Source organism: Bactrocera tryoni, chromosome 4 (genome assembly GCF_016617805.1).
Source record: "Bactrocera tryoni isolate S06 chromosome 4, CSIRO_BtryS06_freeze2, whole genome shotgun sequence".
Taxonomy (NCBI): Eukaryota; Metazoa; Arthropoda; class Insecta; order Diptera; family Tephritidae; genus Bactrocera; species Bactrocera tryoni.
Window position 1 is genome coordinate 77,257,010 of NC_052502.1, and position 22,068 is coordinate 77,279,077.

At 40.1% G+C, this 22,068-nt stretch overlaps 1 protein-coding gene across 2 annotated transcripts in view; it reads right to left on the reverse strand.

Moving 5' to 3' along the window:
* The window catches only part of LOC120774093 (protein strawberry notch), a 30,927-nt gene extending 9,686 nt beyond the window's left edge, over positions 1–21,241 (reverse strand). For both annotated transcript variants that reach the window (XM_040103429.1, XM_040103428.1), the window contains exons 1-2: positions 21,094–21,241; positions 15,464–15,569 (exon numbers count right to left, since the gene is read on the reverse strand). In XM_040103429.1, the coding sequence (XP_039959363.1) occupies positions 15,464–15,569; positions 21,094–21,096 (109 nt within the window). In that variant the 5' untranslated portion in view covers positions 21,097–21,241. The remainder of the gene's footprint in view (positions 1–15,463; positions 15,570–21,093) is intronic.
* Between the last annotated feature and the right edge of the window lie 827 nt (positions 21,242–22,068).

The following is a 22,068-nucleotide window of genomic DNA, read 5'->3' on the forward strand; positions in this document are numbered from 1 at the left end:
TGCGAGGGCATAAAAATGTGTTACATTCTTTGTTATACATTTCGATTTCGATTTCAAATGAGGGTTGGCCGAGTTCCATTTTTATTGAAACGCGTGTTTGTGTAAGTGTGTGGGGTAAAAGCTCAGTGGCGACACACTGTTCGCCGGTTTGTGGGAAAATAATTGAAAAATGTGGTTTCGGTGTGGATGTGCAATCGAAAAGTAATAAGGAAAAGTATGTTTGAATTGTGTGGATGTGTGTACAAATGTAAGAAAATGTGCTTCTTATCATCAAAGAATTATTTTCGCATATTTTCTGAACGAATTTAATTATTTTACAATTACTCTTCAGAGGAATCTGCGTCTCCAAGTGCATTCTTCTGTCGGCTCCTCAACGTCCATATTTCGATAGAAGGAAATAAGGAGAGACCTACCTAGAGACCTGTATATAGTACTGAGAGAGGGATCTGCTTCTCAATCGCCTACCGATCTCTGAGTAGCACCGATTGGCAAGAGTTATTATCAGCTTGACTCCCAGGTTTAGATTATTGGTGGAATTTATGTTGGTTCCAAGATATCCAGTCCTTAACTTTTACAAATATATAGCTGCCAACAGTGACGCAGTTCTCAAGACGCGAGGAATCTTTGTGTGTGAGCTCCAAATATTTTGCATTGTCCTCGTTCACCACAAGACAAACCTCTTTCGCTTCTTTTTCTGGAAAAGGTTGCGCTGACATGGAAACATAGCGTCGTTGCCAAGGATCGTTTCCTAGATTTGACGCATTGGGGCATTGTTTATGGTAGATTTGACAGGTCTAACGGCTTACTGATAAGGTTCAATCAGTTTATTTGCAACGGGCTTAAGTTTTTCACACAATACTGTCGAAAGAACCTTATATACAATGTTAAGAAGGCTGATCCCGCGATAATCGCAGACTGCGGAACCTCACATCTTGTAGATAGGGCAGAGTACACTCGTACGGAATCTGCTCGTTTCCTGCTCCTCGCCGCCAGCATTGAACAGCTCAGCCGATAATTAATTGGCCCTTGGGCTATGTTGTTCTTAAGCCGCATTAGATTGTTGGTGCCGATTCTACTTCGTCCATTGCAGCACTGCTTTCCCCATTTAGAAGTTTCAAGAAATATGACCTCCAAATTTCGAGTGCACTCTGTGTGTTTGTTATCAGGTTGTCATTCCTGTGTTTACGGAAGCCGGATTGGCCATTCTTATTGATATGAAATTTGCAATCACAATATTTCAAACCCCTTTGGTGTGTCCCTCAGCGTTTCTAACGGTTTAATTGAAAACCCGAGATATTTAGAGGCGAGTGGCTCTGAATTGCAACCTGACAGATTTTTGAAACATTGACTATGTTATTAAGAACCTGACAGCTTCTTAGATACTGAGAGTAAGAATTTCCTTAAATAGGTTGAGCAAGAAGTAGCAGCTTCCATCAAGAGTTCGCGTTGTAGAGAAAAGGTTGCCAATGGTAAAAAGAAACCCGCTTTAATTAACCCACTGATGTGACGTAGTAAAGCAGTAGGCGCTCACAACGGGCTGAAGCTCATTAGCGACAAAAGGTTAAATCAAAACCTACTAACTCTGCCTAAACGACATGAGACTCGAGTAAGGTATGATAGAGATCTTTCAAAATACTTTATGAAACAAAAGTTATTGTAGTCCAAAGCATTAGGCGACTGTAAAGACGGTAGCCGCGGCAGTTCCCACTACAGTTGGGTATACGTAAACGAAAGGGATTCAGATTTTTATACTGTCGACCTGGGAGTATTCCTCGAAATTACTTCGGAAATGTTTTCTACAACAAAAACCGCAACCCCTTCAGCAAATCTGAACTAAATTTATAGGAATATCCCTCGCAGCAATAAAAAAATTCTCTGTAGAATATGGGGATGACTCAACTGCTCTTCACATTTTATGCACGCTACTATAAAATAAGTATGAAGGTACGCATTGAACAGCCCTGACCCTGCCCACGACAAAAAATTCCTTTTGTTTGATTTAGGCGATTGAAGTTTCAGCAGAGATTTATTGCGTTTCTTGTAAGGCCGAAAGGATTTATATTTAAAAAAAGTTTTAAAAATAGAATAAACAAAACAAAAATATAAATTGAAATGAAAACTGTTCGAACGCATAAAAACGTGTTTCAACAATTTTGTCCGCTTGGTTCCCGTCACTTTCAAGCACATTTACAGCGCGGCAGCTGACCGCGTGCTGTCGTTGTGCTGAAGCGCGAGAGCGCCGCATTTCGACACTTTTGAGTTTACATAAAAATGACGTCATTAGCATTCCTCGTTGTTTTTGATTTTTAGTAGTCCCCTCTTTTTAAGTTTGTACACAGCTACACACATACATACGCAGATTTTTGTTAATGAAAGATGAGTAAATTTAAACGCCTAGACAAGCACGTGGTCGCCCAACAGGTTTTCTCACTTATTATCAATTTTATTTTGATTTTGATTTTCAGCCGCGCAACGCCTTTTATGTCACTCGGTCGTGTAAAATTACATGACAACCGAAAATCAGAAGAAAATACAATAAAAATACAAATTGACATTGTCAAACGCGGCGCTTGGCCGCCAAGAGATAAAGAGCAAAAAACCAATAAAAAACATTTTGTAACAATTTTGAAATCGTTCAAATGTTGCGGAGCTCGTGTTCTTGTGCGTAATGCCAAAGTGAGTGGTCAGCGGAAGCAAAAATGAAATCAGACGAGCGAGAAAGCGGCAAATGCTGGCGCTGCGGCTGATAAACCACACGCTTGAGCATGAGCGGCAGAGCGTAGAGGGGAAAACCTTGCGACAACGTTAGTGAGTTCATGCACGTGGTCGGCAAAAATAAACACTGGCGATTTGCCACCAAAAAAGATACTTTGGTTTGCTGCTAACAGAAGGCTTAACAAAAAATCGCAGCGTCTTCGGAAAAAATTAACAAAAATTAAGGTTGGATAATAAGCGATCGCTAAGAAAAAAAAAAAAAATAAGTTGAATTAATTTCCAAAGCACTTTCTAACTGTATTTGAAATATTTATTCTTGAGTTCCACCATGTCATATAAGTTAAGCCTCTTGAAAAAATATAATAACGAGTGATCCAAGTAAAGGTACTTTTTTCATAACCTTTTTTGACAAATTACGCGTGAGTCCTGTAAGCTGTCATGACACATTGCTTCAGTATTGTTTGGCTTTTCATCATGGAAAGACTTACGCCTGTATAACGTTGACAAACCATTCAACTTTATTACGAAAATTCGCGTTCGGTAAAGAACTTGTTTTTCGGGCGTTTCGGTCAACTCATGGGCAACATAATCGGCCTACTGAGCGTACTATTCGCTACACGATCACCCAACTCGAAACCCAGCATTCATTATTGGATAACATTCGACCGAAAAGACCACGTCCAACACGCAGCGAAGAAAATATACATAGCAGCCATAGCTGAGAGTGTACACGAAACCCGTGGAGAGTTTCTTCGGCGCCGTTCGCAGCAACTCGGTCTGACGTATGGAGCGACTTGGCGCATTTTACATCAAGATCTTAAATTGAAAGCGTACAAAATACAGCTTGTAAAAGAACTGAAGCCGCTCGACAAGCGACATTGCTTCGCTCTATGCACTCTTAACAAGTTCCAAGTAGAACCGACGTTTACGAGCCAAATTTTGTTCAACGATGAGGTCTATTTCTGACTTAATGGATATGCAAACAAGCAAAACTACCGCATTTGGTACGAAGAGCAACCTGAAGACATTCAAGAGCTGCCATTTCATGCAGAAAAAAAAGCGGTTTGGTGTGGTTTGTGGTCCGGTGGAATCATCGGTTCATATTTCTTCAAAAATGATGCTGGTGAGAACGTAATCATCAATGGCGACCGTTCTCGTGCCATGATAACCGACTATGTGATGCCTGAAATGAAAGCTCGTGATGCCGACGACTTTTGGTTTCAACCAGACGGCGCTCCTTCCCACACATCATCGCACCAAACAAAGGATTTATTGAGGGAACACTTCGGTGAGCAGATAATTTCCTGTTTTGGGCCGGTCGATCGTGTGATATCACACCGTTAAGACTTTTTCCTCTGAGGATATGTAAAATCAAAAGTCTATGCGGACAAACACGCTTCGATTCAGGCCTTCGAGCAAAACACACACGCAATGACAGTCGAAATGCTCGAACGAGTCGTCGAAAATTGGACTCAACGAATGGACCATTTGAGACGTAGCCGCGGCCAACATTTTACAGAGATTACCTTCACAAAATAAACGCCAAAGAATGATCTTTCGAATGATAATAAATATTCTCCATTAAATTTGAAGTTTCTGTGTGTTTTCTTAAAAAAAAAAATAAGGAACCTCGAAATGGATCACCCAATAAATACACATATTGTGCCCATAAACATAGTCTATATCTGCAGCTATAAATATGAAGTAAAGCCTTCTGAAACATTAATCTTCTGGCGTGCCCGCTAAACATTTGAAAAAAATAAAATTCATAATTATCTTAAGAATAAGTGAAATTCATGAAAAATGACGTCAAAAGTATGAGCACACACTAGAAAAGAGAAACAAAAGAGTAAAAAACGACTAAAGTACATACATACATATGTATGTATGTGCACACTTAAAGGCGAGAGATTCATTAACTTATTGGATTACGACACTACGACCTTTGCGCTATCATTATGTCTTGTATAAAAAGCAATAATAACTGTAAATGCATGTGTTAGAAGATTAATTGGAAGATTTACTGCTAAATGAGTGCTCAAGCACATAAACGAATAAAGATTACCACTCAAGAAGCAAGCGATAACAAAGGTATGACAAAGAAAAACTACTGGAAACCGAAGATTAACACGAGTCAATGAAAGTGTTCGGTGACTCACTAACCTGTCTTCAAAGCTGATTAAAGAATACCTAACCTCATTATCAATGGCAGCGAGCCACTTTGCGATAAGACTAGTATGGGTGGCAGGCCGCAGCGAAACTGCATTCAACTATAAAGCCGAAGAGCTGCCAAAGAAGGGTACCCTAGCTCCGCTATTAGCAGAATGGGAACGGTGCTCCCCTCTCCTCATGTGTTCTACTACTGGATAGCCGGGTTTCACGAGAACTTGACCGTTGGTTTACCATCGCTTCCTGCACTTTCGGAAAATAATTTTGTCCCTAGATCTTTTCGTAAGAGATTCCCCGGAATATGTTTTCCGATTTTGCAAATGTAGTATTTGAAAGATATACACGATTTGCGGAATAATGTCAACAGTTTCTTGTCGACCAAACCGGAATGCCGCGATATAAAGCGAACGATATTGGCGAAACCGTGTTCTAAATGTTTCTGACAGTATTTTGATCGTAACATTCAGAGAAACCCCGTAAAGAATGTTGGTCTTAATCGTTTTAAAATATTTAGAATACAATTATAAGTTCATTACGACGAAAGCAGTCCAGTATATCGCCTCAAAAGGCAGTTAGTCATGGTTAAGTTAACCAAGACGGCAGAGTAGACTTTTTTGCGTTCTAGACAGTTCGGTCAATGTAATCGGAAGGTCTAGTCAGGGACTAGCGACCCAAAAACTATTTTTAGAATGCTGTTGGTTGCTGTTCTTGGTTTCCAATGGAAAATCTTTCTTACTTTATTTTCTCCCAGAAGTTTTTTAAGGTTATACGACATACATATGTATTTTCTTTTCCGACTGTATATATGTATGTACATACATATGTAGAATTGTATATACATACATATCTACGCCTTGACAGCTGCTAAGAGCATTTCTCAAGCGCATAATCTACTAGTGTACCCTTGATTGAATCGAACTACCATTTCAATTAGTGCATTACAAGCTTCTCGAGGTCGGAGTTATGCTATATAATTATGCACGCACACACAGCCACACGCCGTTCATGTCAATTATGCAGTTTCAAATATGTACTTATATGTACGCCGCGCGCCCACTCCAACGCCATAACTCAACTTTGACCCAACCAATTGAGGGATTAAACTGGTGTTTCTTCGTAAGATGCGCCGACAAATATGCAGAATGCAAAGCTGCTTGCTATATACGTATGTGTGTGTGTGTGTGTAGTTATGTGCCCAACTGCATTAATAGTTATATACTTGCATTATTTATAATATAAATGCATTTGCCGTTGGGCGCAAGTCACGCTGAGCGCAGAAAGGCTGTCTCGGAAATGTAAATAATTAGCAACTGTTTACCGTTAGCTTGCACATATTTAGGTATACTATATATGCATATGCACGTTTATGTATAAGCAATATTTCGATAATAATTTAAACATGGCAGCGACCGACCTGTTTATCTTGATTATTAATTAGAAGACGAATTTTGGGTTTGCGACTTAGACATGCTGGGTTCGGGGTGTGGGTTGGGCGAAGACAAACTGCGTTTGCAGCAAGGATAAGCAGGCACACAAGCACATATACATCCTCTTCAAGGATAAACAGACCGAACAACACGAGTTTTGCGGGCTTTAGCGGGGGAGGGACGCGCTAAGAAATCCAGAAACGCAATGGTTGGGCGCGTGAGGGCTTATGAATAGCAAAAGTGTTATTGCAACAGCGTGGTAGATTTCATTTGTTTTGCTAAAACACACGGTGAAACACAAACAAAGGCGGCCAAAGGCATGGAGGGGGCACTGACGGCTGCTAAGAACTTTCTTTGCTGGGCGGTGTCGTCAACTGCTGGTGATTAGTCAAAGCAAGTTGTGTAAATATTTGTGTTCACATAGTAAGTTGCAAAGATTTGTCGCCAACGGCGTCCGAATCGTGGTTAGTTGAGCCAATGCCTGGCTTCAAACAGAGTTTTATGAAAATGGGCTTTCATTACTGCTGTTAGTTAATTTTGAAGTTCTGCAATTAAAACAGCCGTGATATCAGTGCTTTCTTATAACAATAGCCGCTGCGAAAGTAATGGCTCGCATTCCTCAATCCTGGCTTAAATCATGAATAGAGTTGTTTAGTCTTCAATAATGTCTAAGGAGCTCCAACGATCTTTTGTTTCAGTTATATGTTTCAAAGTATGCATATAAGTTTTGCAAGCAGGTCTGACTAACCTTTCCAAGAATTGAGGAAAAAGTCTTACACGCTCGACAGACAAAACTCTGTCCTGTCCGTCCGAAGAGCTTCTCTATACCTATATCCGTCTAACTTATCAGACAAGGTATTCAGTTCTCTGACGAAGCCATTGCTTAACCTAAAGTCAAAGGTAATCGAGTAAAGCCCAGAATCAATGAATATAAATCAAGACTGAGGCCCGCACTGTTAGACCTAGAAAAGCGAAAAGTAGAGGAAGCACCTGTCATTCAGCTGCAAGATTTTCAGTGACCATGAAATGCGACAAAGACTTAACTGAGACACCATTATCCGAATAATCTTCTGTAACAACTTTTTGTTCCTCCCACACTTTGGGGCTTGCTGTCACTTCAAATGTCAGAAGCAGTTGTAAGGAACACATCTGTCCCAGACAAACCAGTTTTGCACTGCGACAGCGACATGTAGTCTGAGCTTTCACTCAACTTCGACATATTTCACTTCGTATAATTGGTCGCTTATTGCGTAAATTTGACGCGTTTCGTCCTGGGATTACAACATTTTGACAAACCAGCAAACGGACCTGTGAAGAGGCAAACAAGCCACGCCCTGGCATCCACGCTTGTAAAACCCCGCCGCACCCGCTTGGTGCAACTAAAGCAATCACACATAAGCAAACAAGCTGCAGTAGCTTTACTGTGTATACACTCGAGTTATTGCAAATGCAAAACTTAAGAAAACATCCCCGAACCCACACCACTCGGCCAACTACAAGCAACCGCGCCGAGCATCGCTGCCATCTTCGAAGTAATTGCATTAGGTCTTTGTTATGCAATTAGCATAAGCATATGCGTTTGCTTGAGCACTTATGTGCATATAAGTTGCCGTTAAGTACACCTATACAAGCGGAAACTAACCAGCGGTCAGTGCTCAAAACGCACACACACGGAGCCAAGGTTAGCGCAGCAAACAACGTCCGAAATTTCAACAACCACACATCCACCTACGGCTACTTCGCTGGACCTCCTACCCATCGCAGCTCAGCTCAGCTCGACTTGGCTCATTTTCCGCTATCCTTGGCATCGCAATATCTGCGGCTGACGCAAATGCATTTGCTGCTGAAGACATTATAAACATAATTATAATTATTTGATAACGCCCATCCAACTGTACTTCCGACGCCTGCCTTCCCCCACCCGTTCCGTCCCCGACAGTCAGCAAATGTGAGTGGTCTCCATTGAATGTGGCATTTCGAATTCCATATTTGAGTTTCGGTTGTCATGCCGAAACTATGCAAGCGATGAATTATTGACGATTTTTAGTAACCAAATATTATAGGAATAAGACCTGTTTGACTGCAGCTGCTCTGGTATGGGTGTATTAATTTGCATTGCTGTTGTCGAACGAAGATATTATGTGGTCAGCGGTCGGCATAGCACAGTGCTGCAATACAATACTAATAACTCTGCAAAACAATCCCAAAGGAACGCAAGACAGCTTTGAAATTACTAATTAAGATAATTATTTTAAGAGCTGAATGTTTCAACTGCACTTTTCCCTTCGAAGAATTGAGAAGTACAGCATAGTCCAGCATTTGCTTGGGACAAGCTCGGAATTATGGTTCGGTAGATCTCAAGTCAACTCGAAGCAAAACCGAAATTTATAAAAAATGGGGTTCTGACGGCCGTTGGCTGGATCGTAGGTCTATGGCTTGCTCATGACAAACTAAACTATAGCAAAAGGAATTTGTAAAACTTAGGTCTGATTTACTGCATTCCAACCATAAAACAGCACATTTTTAGTCAAAGGCTTCGTTCGGTCTCCGCTAAGAGACATGCCGATATTAGTTAATTTAAATATTTTACCCACGGAGCTATTATATTTGGGGATATTTAGACACAAAAATGAGTGCCTTAAGCCCTCATATTCTTACTCGCGGTGCTACATCGGAATATAAGACAGAAGCGAGTGCCTTAGACCGTCATTTATAAGATCTCTCTCTGTAAATCGGTATTCTTAATTCCTTTGTATATTCGTCTTAAAGTAATCTAAATCTATTTATGGAAGCAGATGAACTTGTTCTAACTTGATTCAAAATCTTTCCAGCATCCAAAGATTATAACTCTAAACCATAACTCGTCTAAAATACAACCGGTCAATAAGAGTCAGGAATGAACCATAACTAGCGGCTTATTTTGTTACCAGTCAATAAGAGTCGAGAATGAAAAAAAAATAAGAATAAAAAATAGCGGCGTGTGACTATTACCAAAGACCTTCCAAGAAAACCATTCTCACGACAGTCGGGTCTAAGCAACCGGTACTGACCCGGATTTTTATTCGGCCAAGGACTGTCAAAACGGTACCATTCCTCGAAATTACTTCAGAAATGTTTTCTGTCGCCTTTTCCTCCATAAAGAAGCAAAAGCTGGAGACCGGTTGCTTAACTTTAATTCTTGCCTATAGTTACTTCAAGAAACCCTCAAGAACTGACATAAAAAACACGAGAGAGTTGTCAAGCGATACTTAGATGACAGATATCATTTATGATGGAGCTACTGTTTTTTACAAAATTTGATTTGGTTTCGAGGGTTTTCTTGTCCTTTTCTTCAAACAAGTAAAACATAAGCCCCTAAAGCAATACAAAAAAAGCCTCAAATTTCCCATATTCCTGTTTTTGAACACGCTGTGTCAGTCTCAGGTGAATTTTGCCATACTACAGCAATTTGTTAACAGTACAGAATAACCTATTAAATTCTTATGCAACTAAAATCTTAAAATCTTTAAGCGATTACGCAGTTTTCACAATTTCACAATTTCCCCAAGTCCAAGCAGAAACATTAGACATTAAAGACACTGAAGACAACGAAGTTGCAAGCCAGGCACACTGGACTACATTCTCAGCTAGCCGTGGAGAACTCATTGTATTATTCAAATAGTAGTCAAATTGGTAAACAGGATATTACACGCAGGACAACAGTGATTACGCAAACAAAACAGTGGTCAATATGTTGGTGAACAAGTGTAGCAAATTGAGATAAATAGGAAAACATTCCAAACAACAAGCGCTTGTGTGCCCAAAAAGGTCATACATACACCGTACATACATATGTAAGCCAGTGTGAAAGTGCGCCCAAGAAAAGGACGAAGGAAACGCACAAAATGCATGGATTACCAAATCTAAGCAAGCAGTAGGCCATGCCTTAGCCAAATTAGAGGAGAAATCAAGAATGGAACTGACAAGGACACGCAGGAAGGATACACGTACGCATGCAGCCGCAAGACAAGGCAATAAAGACGGACAGGATGGAGCCAGGATGCATGTGTAAAACGGTTGATAGTTTAAGATATTGCTAAAATTTGCACATTTCGGCCAGACAACGGTCACTTAGGTCAGCTGGCGAGCTCAAGTAATGCTTACAAGCATGGCATCAACATAGACACACACACAACCACATATTTTTTGCGGCCTAGAATTTACATTTTAAATGCCTACAAGTGTTTTATATTTACATTTCTTACAGTTGAGTGGCTTAAGTACATTTTGTGGCCAATTTGCTGAGACACACTCGGCAGCCTACGACTTCGTGTGTGCATGTGTGTCACTTAAGCTAATGGTCATTGAGAGGAAGGAGTAGTTAATTGCTTTCGGAAAATATTCTTCCATGAAAACGAAAGTGTTTTTGCTTAAGAATGTAGTTGTTGTTGTATTTCCACACATTTCGTGACAAATTGCCGGGGTGGAGCGGGCGCGTGATGGACGGGCGTGGGAAACTCGCTTAGAAAGTAAAAGTGTTCGTGCGGTTGGTAGGGTAATTATTGTGTTATATTTTTCTTGAAGGAATGTAAGGATTATTAAGTGAATGGAGGGTTTCAAGCTGTTAAATTTACTGGAAATTCGCAGAGACCAAATTTAAAGTCAAGCAGGAATATATGGAAATTAATCGAGGTTTGTGGGAAGTGATGAAGATGGACTTCACTATGACCTGAAGTAATGATAGCTAACTCCAAAAGTGTATGGACTATTAAGAAATAAGTATTAAAGTCTTTCCTCAACTAAAGCTTTTGATGTTGCTAAAAACTTCTCTGGTACATCTTTGGGTTAACTTAAGCGACCAAAAGCACCCACTTCTATGCAAAAGGGAGCTTAGTCAAATTGAATGGGGACCTACCTTTAAGGTCCCATCTTCAGAAAATGGGGAAAGTGGATTCGGCAGAACGAAAACCATGTGCTTAGGATGATGATACGCTGGGACATTAAATATGCGAATGGCCAGCCCTCAGGCGTATGAGAAGGAACATATTCCACCGCATCGAATACTCCAACTTAAGAGACATTGGGCAGCTGAGATGGAAAAGAATCAAGTTTTTTAACAAATCGAAAGAATTTCTGGATAACACATAAATAGGTTACCGCCCTAGAGCACAATGGGGCTTATGATGACCTAAGTGCATCCGTCTGCGGTCCGGCGGTTATGCGCCTCCCTTTTCAACCAACCAGCCTGAGCGACTTTCTAAATCTCGCCTTCAAACTCACTCCGGGCTCTAGGATGTACAGATATACTTCCTTATAATCCTTCTAGTTCATTTATTCTCAATACAAGGAAGTTAATACCTGTGGACAAAGCATTCCATTTCGCCGGAACTGCCACTTAGCTCCACATAACTGCCAAAGTCCCACAACTTAAGTAATAAGATTTTCATAAAGCTAATTCTGGCACCACCTCTTCAACCGGAACTCCTATAAGCACGGAAGATGGAAGCATCGGCAGGTAGTGGAAAAATGCTGGTGAAGGGCGAACTTCAAGAGTCTGTAGTATACCAAACTTTTGAGAACAAGTCACAAGTGTAAGTGAAGCAAGGATGTGTGCGGGTTGCCAAGTTCTGCACTATAATTATAATCTATGTAAGGAGCTGAGTCCATCGAGGCGTTGGTTAAAGCAAACTAGCAGCAGGTGTGCAAATATATCGAATGACAAGCCTACCCACAAGCACACAGTGTTTCGAGTGTCTATGTGTAGCGGTCCAAGGCTTGAGTTATGTAATCATCAGTGGGGTACGAGTGTACAGCACCGAAATTCCACTAATTTTCAATAGTAAATGCAATCAAACCAATACATATGCGCAAACACGCACACGAACGGACGGCATAAATTTCAAATGTATGGGTCGGCCGCACGGCCGACGAACGGTGCGTATTTCGGCCCAAAAGTTGTCAGAGCGAGGAGCCAACTGTGAGCAACACGTTCGCCCATTGGTGGAATGAGCAATGCCTTGGCCAATAACAACGTTTACAGCAGCAGCAACAAAGTCGCTCGTCCTGGCACAACAATTCGATGGACAACTGGGTGAATGCAAAACAATGCATGCACGCATACACATGCACTATGTGGACACACACGCGTGGAAGGCACCCACAGAGCTGGAGCATGCTTCGGGTATGAAGCACTACGCAAATTATTGAAGGAAGTCGGGAGGGATACCAAAGGAGTGAGTGAGAGAAGGATTACGAATTGGGAAGTTGTAGGTAACTGCAATTTAACTGCAGCGCGCATGGGATCAGTATACACCTGATATACGCCTACTGCAGGAAGGAAATAATTGATGAAAACTTATAACTAGTTACTGGGATTATGAATAATGAAAAAAAACACATATTTTAAATTTCATAACTTCAGGAAGGTAGATTCGGACGATTGCAGATGTATGCAGCGCGGTTTCCTACCCGAAAAAGTAAACTGTCAACTTATTGACCATCAGTAAACTTAGATAAATTTTGATTATTCAAGGAATTACCTCCAGTCCTCTTAACTAAGCTTTAAAAGGCAGAAAATTGCGATGGAAAACGTACCCAGCCACTTCAGAAGTCGCTATGTCGAACTAGATGTAGCGAGATATTGTATAGGTTTCCATTAATTAATCTTATCGATGGTGTAGGACTGAACACGGAAAGAACTTCAGAAACTTGCAGAATATATGTATATAAAAAGTACACCGATTTGTCTGAAAAGTTTCGAACTGAGATCTTCTTTTCCGCAGAGAGACGGGTAGATACAAACGGAACGACTATGAAGAGTTTTATCATTCCGATGATAAACAATAATCTCGCACAATCTAGTCGAAATCCCTGCGGAGATTTTTTACCCACACAAATCGACAGTTGGTAGTTACAGACAGCTACTTTGTCAACCCAAAAAGTGGTGTATACATACTACATTGTTGTTCCTGCTGTAGCGACAGAAAACAATTCTAAAGTAATTCGGAGGAGCGGTGCCGACAGTCGTTGGCCGGATCAAATTCGATTCCGTACCAGTTAATTTTACCCGACTGTCGTGGGAACGGAGTTGTGTATACATAAAACCGCTTGATACATCTTCTACTTATCCATAACTTGACAGCTGTTTGAGTATCCCCTAGCTTGGAGCTCGTAAACTAGGTATTTAAGGTGATGTACGTGCTGGCTATAGCGACCTCTCAAAGTTCTCTTGTATTGCATTGTATTATATAATGCGAAAATACGATGTTTAGAGCGAACCCGTGGTCTAACAAGTGCGTGTCCGAGCTCTATACGATAGGCCTAGAAACCAGTAAAGTTAAGGAACTTTCATTTCATAGGACTATGGAAAAGTTTAGATATGGCACTGTACGTAAAACTGAGAAAAATGTTATAGCCTTAGGAAATTGCAATACATCGACAAAGTTGATCACTGGAATAACAAATTTCTGCAAACTAACGCACTACGAAATTGGCAAAACCATTGTACTCTGTGTAAACAACCCGGTTGTGGGGTCAGGAATGCACAATGTCAAACTATTACAAAATTCTACCGAAGTATGAATGCAAATATGAGCTGCAGCAACGAACTGGCATACGGACAGGAGCTGAGGTTAGCCAGAAATACAAATAATGTGCATGGTTGCGTGATTGAGTGCGGCTAGGGAATGGGGGCATCGAATTTTTGTGCACAAAATTTTGACAACATGAAAACACAGCTATAACAGAGGAGCGGAGCAAAAGAATGCGTAGAACCCGGCAGAGACACGTATAATGGAGGAACAAGAGAGCGAGGTATGGAGCTGTAAGTACACGCACGGACATTTTCAGCGTTGATTTTCGAAACAGTATAGACGTGGAAGACACAAGCTCTACACAACAGTGCGTAGCGACAAAAACCTGCCGCGTGTGTTTGTATGTGACGCTTAAAGGGCAAAGCAGCTAAACTTTCGACTTTGTAAGTTTTTGTATTTTGTCAGCAAGTTGAGCGCTGCCGGCCCAAAACTAACGATTGCAGCAAATATTCGACTGACGCTGCCGACACACGGGACACACTTCATGCCAACAGCCATTCCATCAGCAACAGCAACTCCCTGGCCAACTGCCTTCACGCACTCAGCCATTCAGCCTAGTGTACCATGCGTTCATTGCGCTTGGTGCCCATCTTCACTTGAATGAAACTGTTGTATGCTGTTTGTAAAGCTCTTTTTCGAAAACCCGAAAACCTCTTGTCAGTGGTTGGGGAAACTTTGGACTATCCTGAAGGGTTGTTGGTGGTGTTGGCGTTTAAATTCGTGAATGTAGTTTGCATGAAAATTTTAAATAAAGCTCTGTGGCGTTTCTGTGTGGCGGGAGTCTTCGCTCTGCCACATATCCACAGTCCAATGTGTTTAAATGGGTGGTTGCTTGTTGGTTGGCATAAATAAGCTAACTGCTTGGGTTTTACGGATAAATATTTGGGTTGATATGCAAGTGTGCGTGATCTCTGGGAGTAAGTGTGTGTATGCGAGGCGGCTGAGTCTTACTTTCGTGTATTTAAAGAATTTAATTTGGAAATGAATTGTAGCTGTGTCAGGGCGTCAAATTTGTAGTAATGAAACGTAAAGACTCAACAAAGTGGTAGATGATGGTGTGGTAGAGTAAGGCAAAGAAAGATTGTACGAACTTTCAGAAGTATGCAAAAGGAAAGAGCAGTTCGGGTGGGAAATATTGCAGTTTTAATTGTTGTAAAGGCAGACCTCGCTTGGAAACAGTGTTTTCGATGGTATATCATTAGTTACGACGGAAAAATTTAAATGTCTATTTTGGTTGACTGTAAGTGTATATCCAAATTAAAAATATACCTCTTGCTGAACATAGAGAAGTTGAATGGAGAAGGCCACTAAGATTGACAAATAAAAGTCTCCATTCCCACGACAATCGGGGATAAGTAACCGGAAAGAACAAGGTTATTTATCCGGTCAAGGAACGACAACTCGGCAGAATTCCAGGTTTATACGGGATTTTTTTGTTTATAAGGGTCAAATTTAATCAGATGTATATAAAAAAGACATTATTCTATTATATTTATACCAGTTGCCTAATCTCCAAACACAATTCTATATAAACCGGTCGAGAATTACAAACTCTCTTCCAAAACCATCAAATCAACTCACCTGGCACTTCTATTTTATCTGGATCTTCATCATCATCGAAGTCAGAACAGGAATCATCATCATCATCTAAATCGTCTTTAAAATCAATGGACTTTTTCAAAGAAGCCTGAAAGTAAGAGAACATTATGACAAATGGAAGTTAGTGAGTTATGTAAGTAAGTTGTTTAAGATATATAGAAGAACCATTTACAGTGCCAAACCAATTGCAGAAGACCGAAATAACGATATACTGGCTTCAGAAAAGGAGGGTCCATGGGAAGAAGGTGCTTAAAGAATTTCTTAAACTGTCTGTGGTACTAAACAGAACTTTTGCTACGAAAAAGCAAGAAAAAAGCTTACTTCGACAGCACCGAAGCTATAACACCTTTCACAAATAAAAAAGTTTCCATACAGAGACTAGATATTGATCGGTGAAATTCTGTGCTATATGCCATGTGGTCCGATCTAAACAGTATGTTCGGAGATTATAGCACCTTGACAATAATTCATGCGAAACTTGTCTTGTCTTCCATACAAGGACTAGATTTTGAACGGTACCCTATAGTGGTTTCGACAAATGAGCACCTTCCTGGTGAAAAAAGGACGTGAGCAAACATTTCAGCTCAGTATCTGTAAAACTGAGCAATTTGTTCGCGTATATACAAGCAGACAGACAGACACGGCAAATTCGACTCAGCTCGCCAATCTGATGATGTGGACTGCGCCGTTTCCTTCTGGGTATTTTTTAAAAGAAAATCTCATTATCTCATTGTCACCAGGCTCACTCAACCCATTAAAAGTTTATTAACTGCTTTCGTACAATAAAGAAGTCTTTCTTATGGCAATTTGTTTGAACTTTTCGACATAAATTTCTTAAATTTTAATTTTGTGGCCCAAACTAGCTTTTAGTGCATTTTCTTATCGCCTGAAACGAGAACGCCTTTGTTGTTTTCACACAAAACACGTCGAAAGAAGCTTGAATCTACAACCCCAGACCCCCAGCAAAGTTACTGCCAAAGTTAACTCGTTTTAATAGCTGTATAAGCGATGTTGTGTATTCTCGGGCAAATGTTGCCACCTCAAAAATCGATAGCCATTCAGCGGCGTACACAAAATCGCCGAATTAAAGGTATGTGGGCGCGGAAGCGAGCTGCGAAGTAAAGCTAGAGATTTCAGGCACATTCCCCGTTAAGCAGAAAAAATCTAACTATTAAAAACTCACTAAATAACGGCACCTTCAGCAATTTAACACACTTTTTAGTAACACCAAATGCAGGATGCACTCTTCACTACGCTGCCACACTGGTACTTTTGGGTGTTTCGTTTTGTTGGGAACGCAAAGTACTGACGTCTTCACAGCAACTAACGTACTCATCAACTGGCGCTGTGTCTATAGACGACCGGGTCACACACTCTCGACAAGCTTAACAAAATTTCATTTTGAAGCACAAATTCACTGCTGCTGTTGTTGGCCGTTATTGTTGTTGTAATTGCTGTGTGGCACAGGCACAACGGAGGATATCAACGCACACAGCAGCAGTGGCACAGGCGCGCAAAAGCAAGCCAGGAAAGAGTCGTCAAACGAGCGTAACAACCCTTTCGATAGGATATAATAATACAACAACACCAGCAGCAACAGCAAAGAGCCGTTGCACAAAAACAAAGCAAACATTGAAGCATATAGCACAACAGAGCGCTGGGCGGTGGGTGGCGGTGGGTAGGAGGCAAGCCAGTGCCGGCTATAAAACACCCAGCTGGTATATAATGCGTGGAGAGACGCTTGCCGTGCGGGTGGGCGGCGGCTGGTATAGATGAAATACTCACCGATGGTTGGATTTATGTCCGTTTGTGTTGTGTGTGTGTGTGGACAGTAGGCTTTTGAAAGGCACAAAATAGTTGCAAGCAGCGAGACGGCTACAACAAAAACAAGCGGGGGCACATACTAGTGCCTCAATTAGCGAGCAATACCCAATATGAGAATATGTACGAGCATAAAACGGCAAACTATGCTCAAAATACCACCACCGCCAACTGCAGGGGTACAAATAAATACACCTCGGCTGCCACAACCACTAACGGATGCGCTAACAACTGCCAACAGCCGCAATACAAACAATTATTGGCGCTCTGTCGCATTTTCTGAGGAGGTCGCACTGGACGCCGAGGCCTAGTACTCGATCGAAATGCACACAGCTCCACAGGGAGCTTGTACAGCAGGGCGTGGACGTGGAAAATGCACAACTGCACAAACTTGCACCTGCCATCATCTCGGTAGCAGCCCCCACCACGTCCAGTGTAGTGCTTTCACACTTCAATGCACCGTATTTTATAGGCTGAAAAACTATTGTTGCGAACTTTAGCTGCAGGCCAAAGATTTTAGCTTGATAGTGAAGCGTTTGCAACTCCATTCGAATCCCTCTCTTATCAAATGCCTAAAACAAAAATACAACCTGTCCAAAAAACCTCCAAACCCCCTTTTTTCATGGCTATCGACGTAGGCTGCGTGTTTTCTATAGTAATTTTGAACAAATGCTCTTGAAAATGCATATGTTTACACCTAGAGAAGCTAATATACGAACTTTTATGACAGGTTCTTACTACAAAGAGATTTTTTCGTAAGTATATACATATGCATATTCGGAGGATGGAGTCACGGCTGGTTGGTGGATTTTCGATCCGGAGCCAGCCAGGTAGCTTGATGTATTTTCTTGTGCTGGAATCTATTACTACAGATAACGTACGATATGACCTGGCCAGCACAGCTGCTATCTCTTAATTCGCTGAACTATGTCAAAGTCGTCGTATATCTCGTACAGCTCATCGTTCCATCGAATGTGATATTCGCCGTGTCCAACGCGCAAAGAACCATACATCTTTCGCAGAACCATTCTCTAGAAAACTCGTAACGTCGACTCATCAGATCTTGTCATCTTGTCTTGTGATCTTGTCTGCACCATATAGGAGGACGGGAATAATGAGTGACTTATAGAATTTGGTTTACTTACATAACCTAAAAAAAATAAAATAACCTCGAAAAAAAACGTACATAACCTCAAAAAAATATCCATTTCGAAATATTATTTTTTTAAATCTCCATATTTTTTTCCCATAATTATAGAGAAGTAAACAGATATAATAAGTATATGTATGTATATGTATGTAGTTTCAGCATTGAATACCCACTTTGAAAATTTTCGACGACCCATCCGCTCCTCTACTAATAAATAAATATAAAAAAGGACACTGAAGGATTTCACTTCCTTGACCGATAAGCATACAAATACAAAACCAAGAGCGAACGACCTTCAAAAAGAAAGCAGCAAACTAAACAATGAGAGTAAACGCTCAACAAATGAATGAGAAAAAATAAATCGGAAAAATCTAAAAAATAACAAAACAAAAAACTGTTAGAATAACAAAAGCAGCGCAGTTTCGCCACCAAATGTCCTGTGTCCTATATAAAAATGCGCCATTAACTGCACACACTTGCATACATATACATACAGCTGTGTATGTGTGTTGCATGAAAATAAAAAAGGATAATGCCCAGGATACGCTCGCTTATTTTCCTATTTTCACTTGCTGCAAATGCGAAAATAAAAATAAAAACAGAAAACGCCGATAAAGCAGGAGCATGTACATGGCTGCCTATGGCGCAATGAAAAAAATACGAAAAAACGACAGAAAACGAGGCGAAAAATGTAGCACATTCTTGGTAAAAAAGTGCGAGCAAAACAAAAACGGAAAAAATCAACACATGTTCACAGCTTCAAATTGTACACTGTGAAAAAATGCGAAGCAGAAGAAAATGCATGGAAAAAATTTGATGGGCGAGGATATACACACACACAAATTGTGTGTAAGCGCCAACACTTTATATACATACATATGTATTCGCAGGATGTGATAAGGGGTGTGCGCCCGCGCATGCGCTGTCAAACTGGCTTGTTGTTGTAGAAGCTTGCACATATGACATTGTATATTCAGGAAATAGCAACCTGCAGAGCCAAGCAGAAAGCTCCTACAGCTAGCTACAGTAGGGTGGTTTGAGAGCGAGTGTACAAACATACATACAAGAACTTATATACATACATATGTTCGTATAAACATACATCCATATTTACAAGCACACTTTGGGACGCACAGAACTTAAGCTTCATTATAATTAAGCTTACCAAATCGAATTGAACGTGGTGGCTATAAATAGGCACACGAGGCACACGATTTTTTGAAATTTCATACTGGAAAGTTAATACATATAGACGCATACTAAGGGCTTAAAAATAAAAATAACCGGAGCAATTAAAATCTTATCATTTTTTCAATATAATACGGGAATGCCCCGCGCTCAGTGTTGCCAGAAATCCATAAATAAAAATCCTTTAAACAGAAAGATTTCCAAAACCACCCATATACGAATATATTCATAAAATTTAATAATGCGCGCTATGGTTTTCTAAATTTAAAAAACCTACTATTTTTAGAAATATTTTTTCTTTTTTTAATTTCGACCAAATTAATTCCCAATATTATAGAATCCAGATAGGTCCAATTTCGACAAGAAACCAACAAATTTAGTTTTATAATTGAAAAAAAAGTTTTGTTTTATTAGCGTATTTACCAATTACATATACCCAAATGTTTATGGAATGGTAATTTTTCTCACTTTGTTATGATTTATTGGTCTGATGACAATCACAACGTACAGAAGCCGCTTTGTATCACTTCTTAAAATCCAGTATTTAGTAGAAAGAAAAGATAAATCAAATTTACTTTGAAAGCTTTTCCAATAAATTTATTGCTAAAATTTCACAAATCATCCTGTTAATTTTATGAAATTTTTAGAAAATCCTGATTTTGAATATTCACAAATCCCCAAAAATTAATTGCACATTCTCCCAACACAACCCTGCACGAATTCGCAAATCGACATTCAAAACAGCTGGTCAGAAACTCGCTCGTTCGCATGTGTCAAAAAGAGATAACAGTACTGGTTACCTGTATAAAATCAGCATTAACACAAGAAAAGACGAGGAATAACGCAACGAGTTGCTAAAGAACAAAACACACGAAAAGAACAAACGAAGATAAGCGACTGGATGAAACGACGACATAGCAACGCGCAAAGAGGAAAAAACAAAAACGAATGTCTTTACAAAAGCAATGCAAAATACTCATTGTAATAGTTGATTTTCAACTTACAAAATTTCATGCAATGGTCACATTATGACCACGTTAAAGAATAAATTTATTCCAACGCTCCGCTTATGCACACAATACAAACAATGAAAAATTATGCAAAACATGCGAAGGCACTAAACACCAGCGAGCATTCAGCATATTACTACATGAAAAAATTACGAAATAATCAGCAGGCGCTGCTTTCAAGCGACAAACAAATTTGAAAGATTTCATGATTTGCACAAATCTTAACTAGCCTTCGCCAAGAAATTAACAACACGGACATGGCACAATTTTTAAGGCACTACCAGTAACTCTATTGAGGCGTAATAACAAGTTGACTTGGTTTGGTTTATGGGCTGCCTCGGCAGCGCAGCACCCGCTGCAGAATAGAACAGCGTGTGCTTGACGATTAACAATTTTTAAGCACACATACAAATAGCGTGCGATCAAATAACACTTCTACTCACCATTTTTGGTTTATATGCGATTTCGCCGGACACGTTCAAATGCACAAAACTATTATAATACACTTTTTTCACAACGCGATCCGGAAATTATGTTCGTAAACGAGGCAACGCACAATTCACACGCTTCGCACTATTTTTTATTCCGTACCTGCCGAGATTCCGAAATCAACTGAGCCACACAGAGTTGCCGAGCAGTAAAGTTGACTTTGGCCACGTGTTGCCACTTTCAGGAATAATATATTCCACACTTTAATGACTTTACATTTAAAAATTTTGATTTTGTATTGGATAGTCTACTGATTAATTATATTCTTGCTTATTGCAATACACATTTAGATTTTTATATGAAAATTATGTATTTGTTTTACGAAAATGTATTATGTTAATCACATTTTCTCAAAATTTTATCCACTCACATGTTTTTCACCACCTATACAATCCCCTTTGTGGAACACATGCTTTTTATTTACTGTCCACATATTTTTCCGCCAGGAAAAGGAAAAGCGCAAATTTGTTTATAAATTTAAAAGCTTTATGGACGATAAAGTTCCTTAATTACAGAAATTTTAAATAGGAGAATGTGAAAAAGCAACCTTTATCTTTGTAGATTGTGTTTTCGTTAAAAAAAAGCTAATTTAATTGCACAACAACCTGCTGCAGCTACTTCCTCTCGGTTCCGGTTACTACTGGCACAGGTGTCCGAATGTCAGCTGACATGACAGAATAAAACTTTGAGAGCACTCACTTGGTGATTTGCTACAACTCACGCATTTTTATTCTTATTGTCTTTTTCTAACATAACACGTCCTGACGTTAACTAGGAGGGCCTCGACAGTTCCCACGAGAGTCAGATCGACGAATCCGAAATTAGACCAAGCACTCGGTAAGACTCGGTAGCATTCTCACAAATTACATCAGCGATATTTTCTGCTCTTACATCAGCAACAACAACAGAGCCTTAACTAGCTGGTGAAC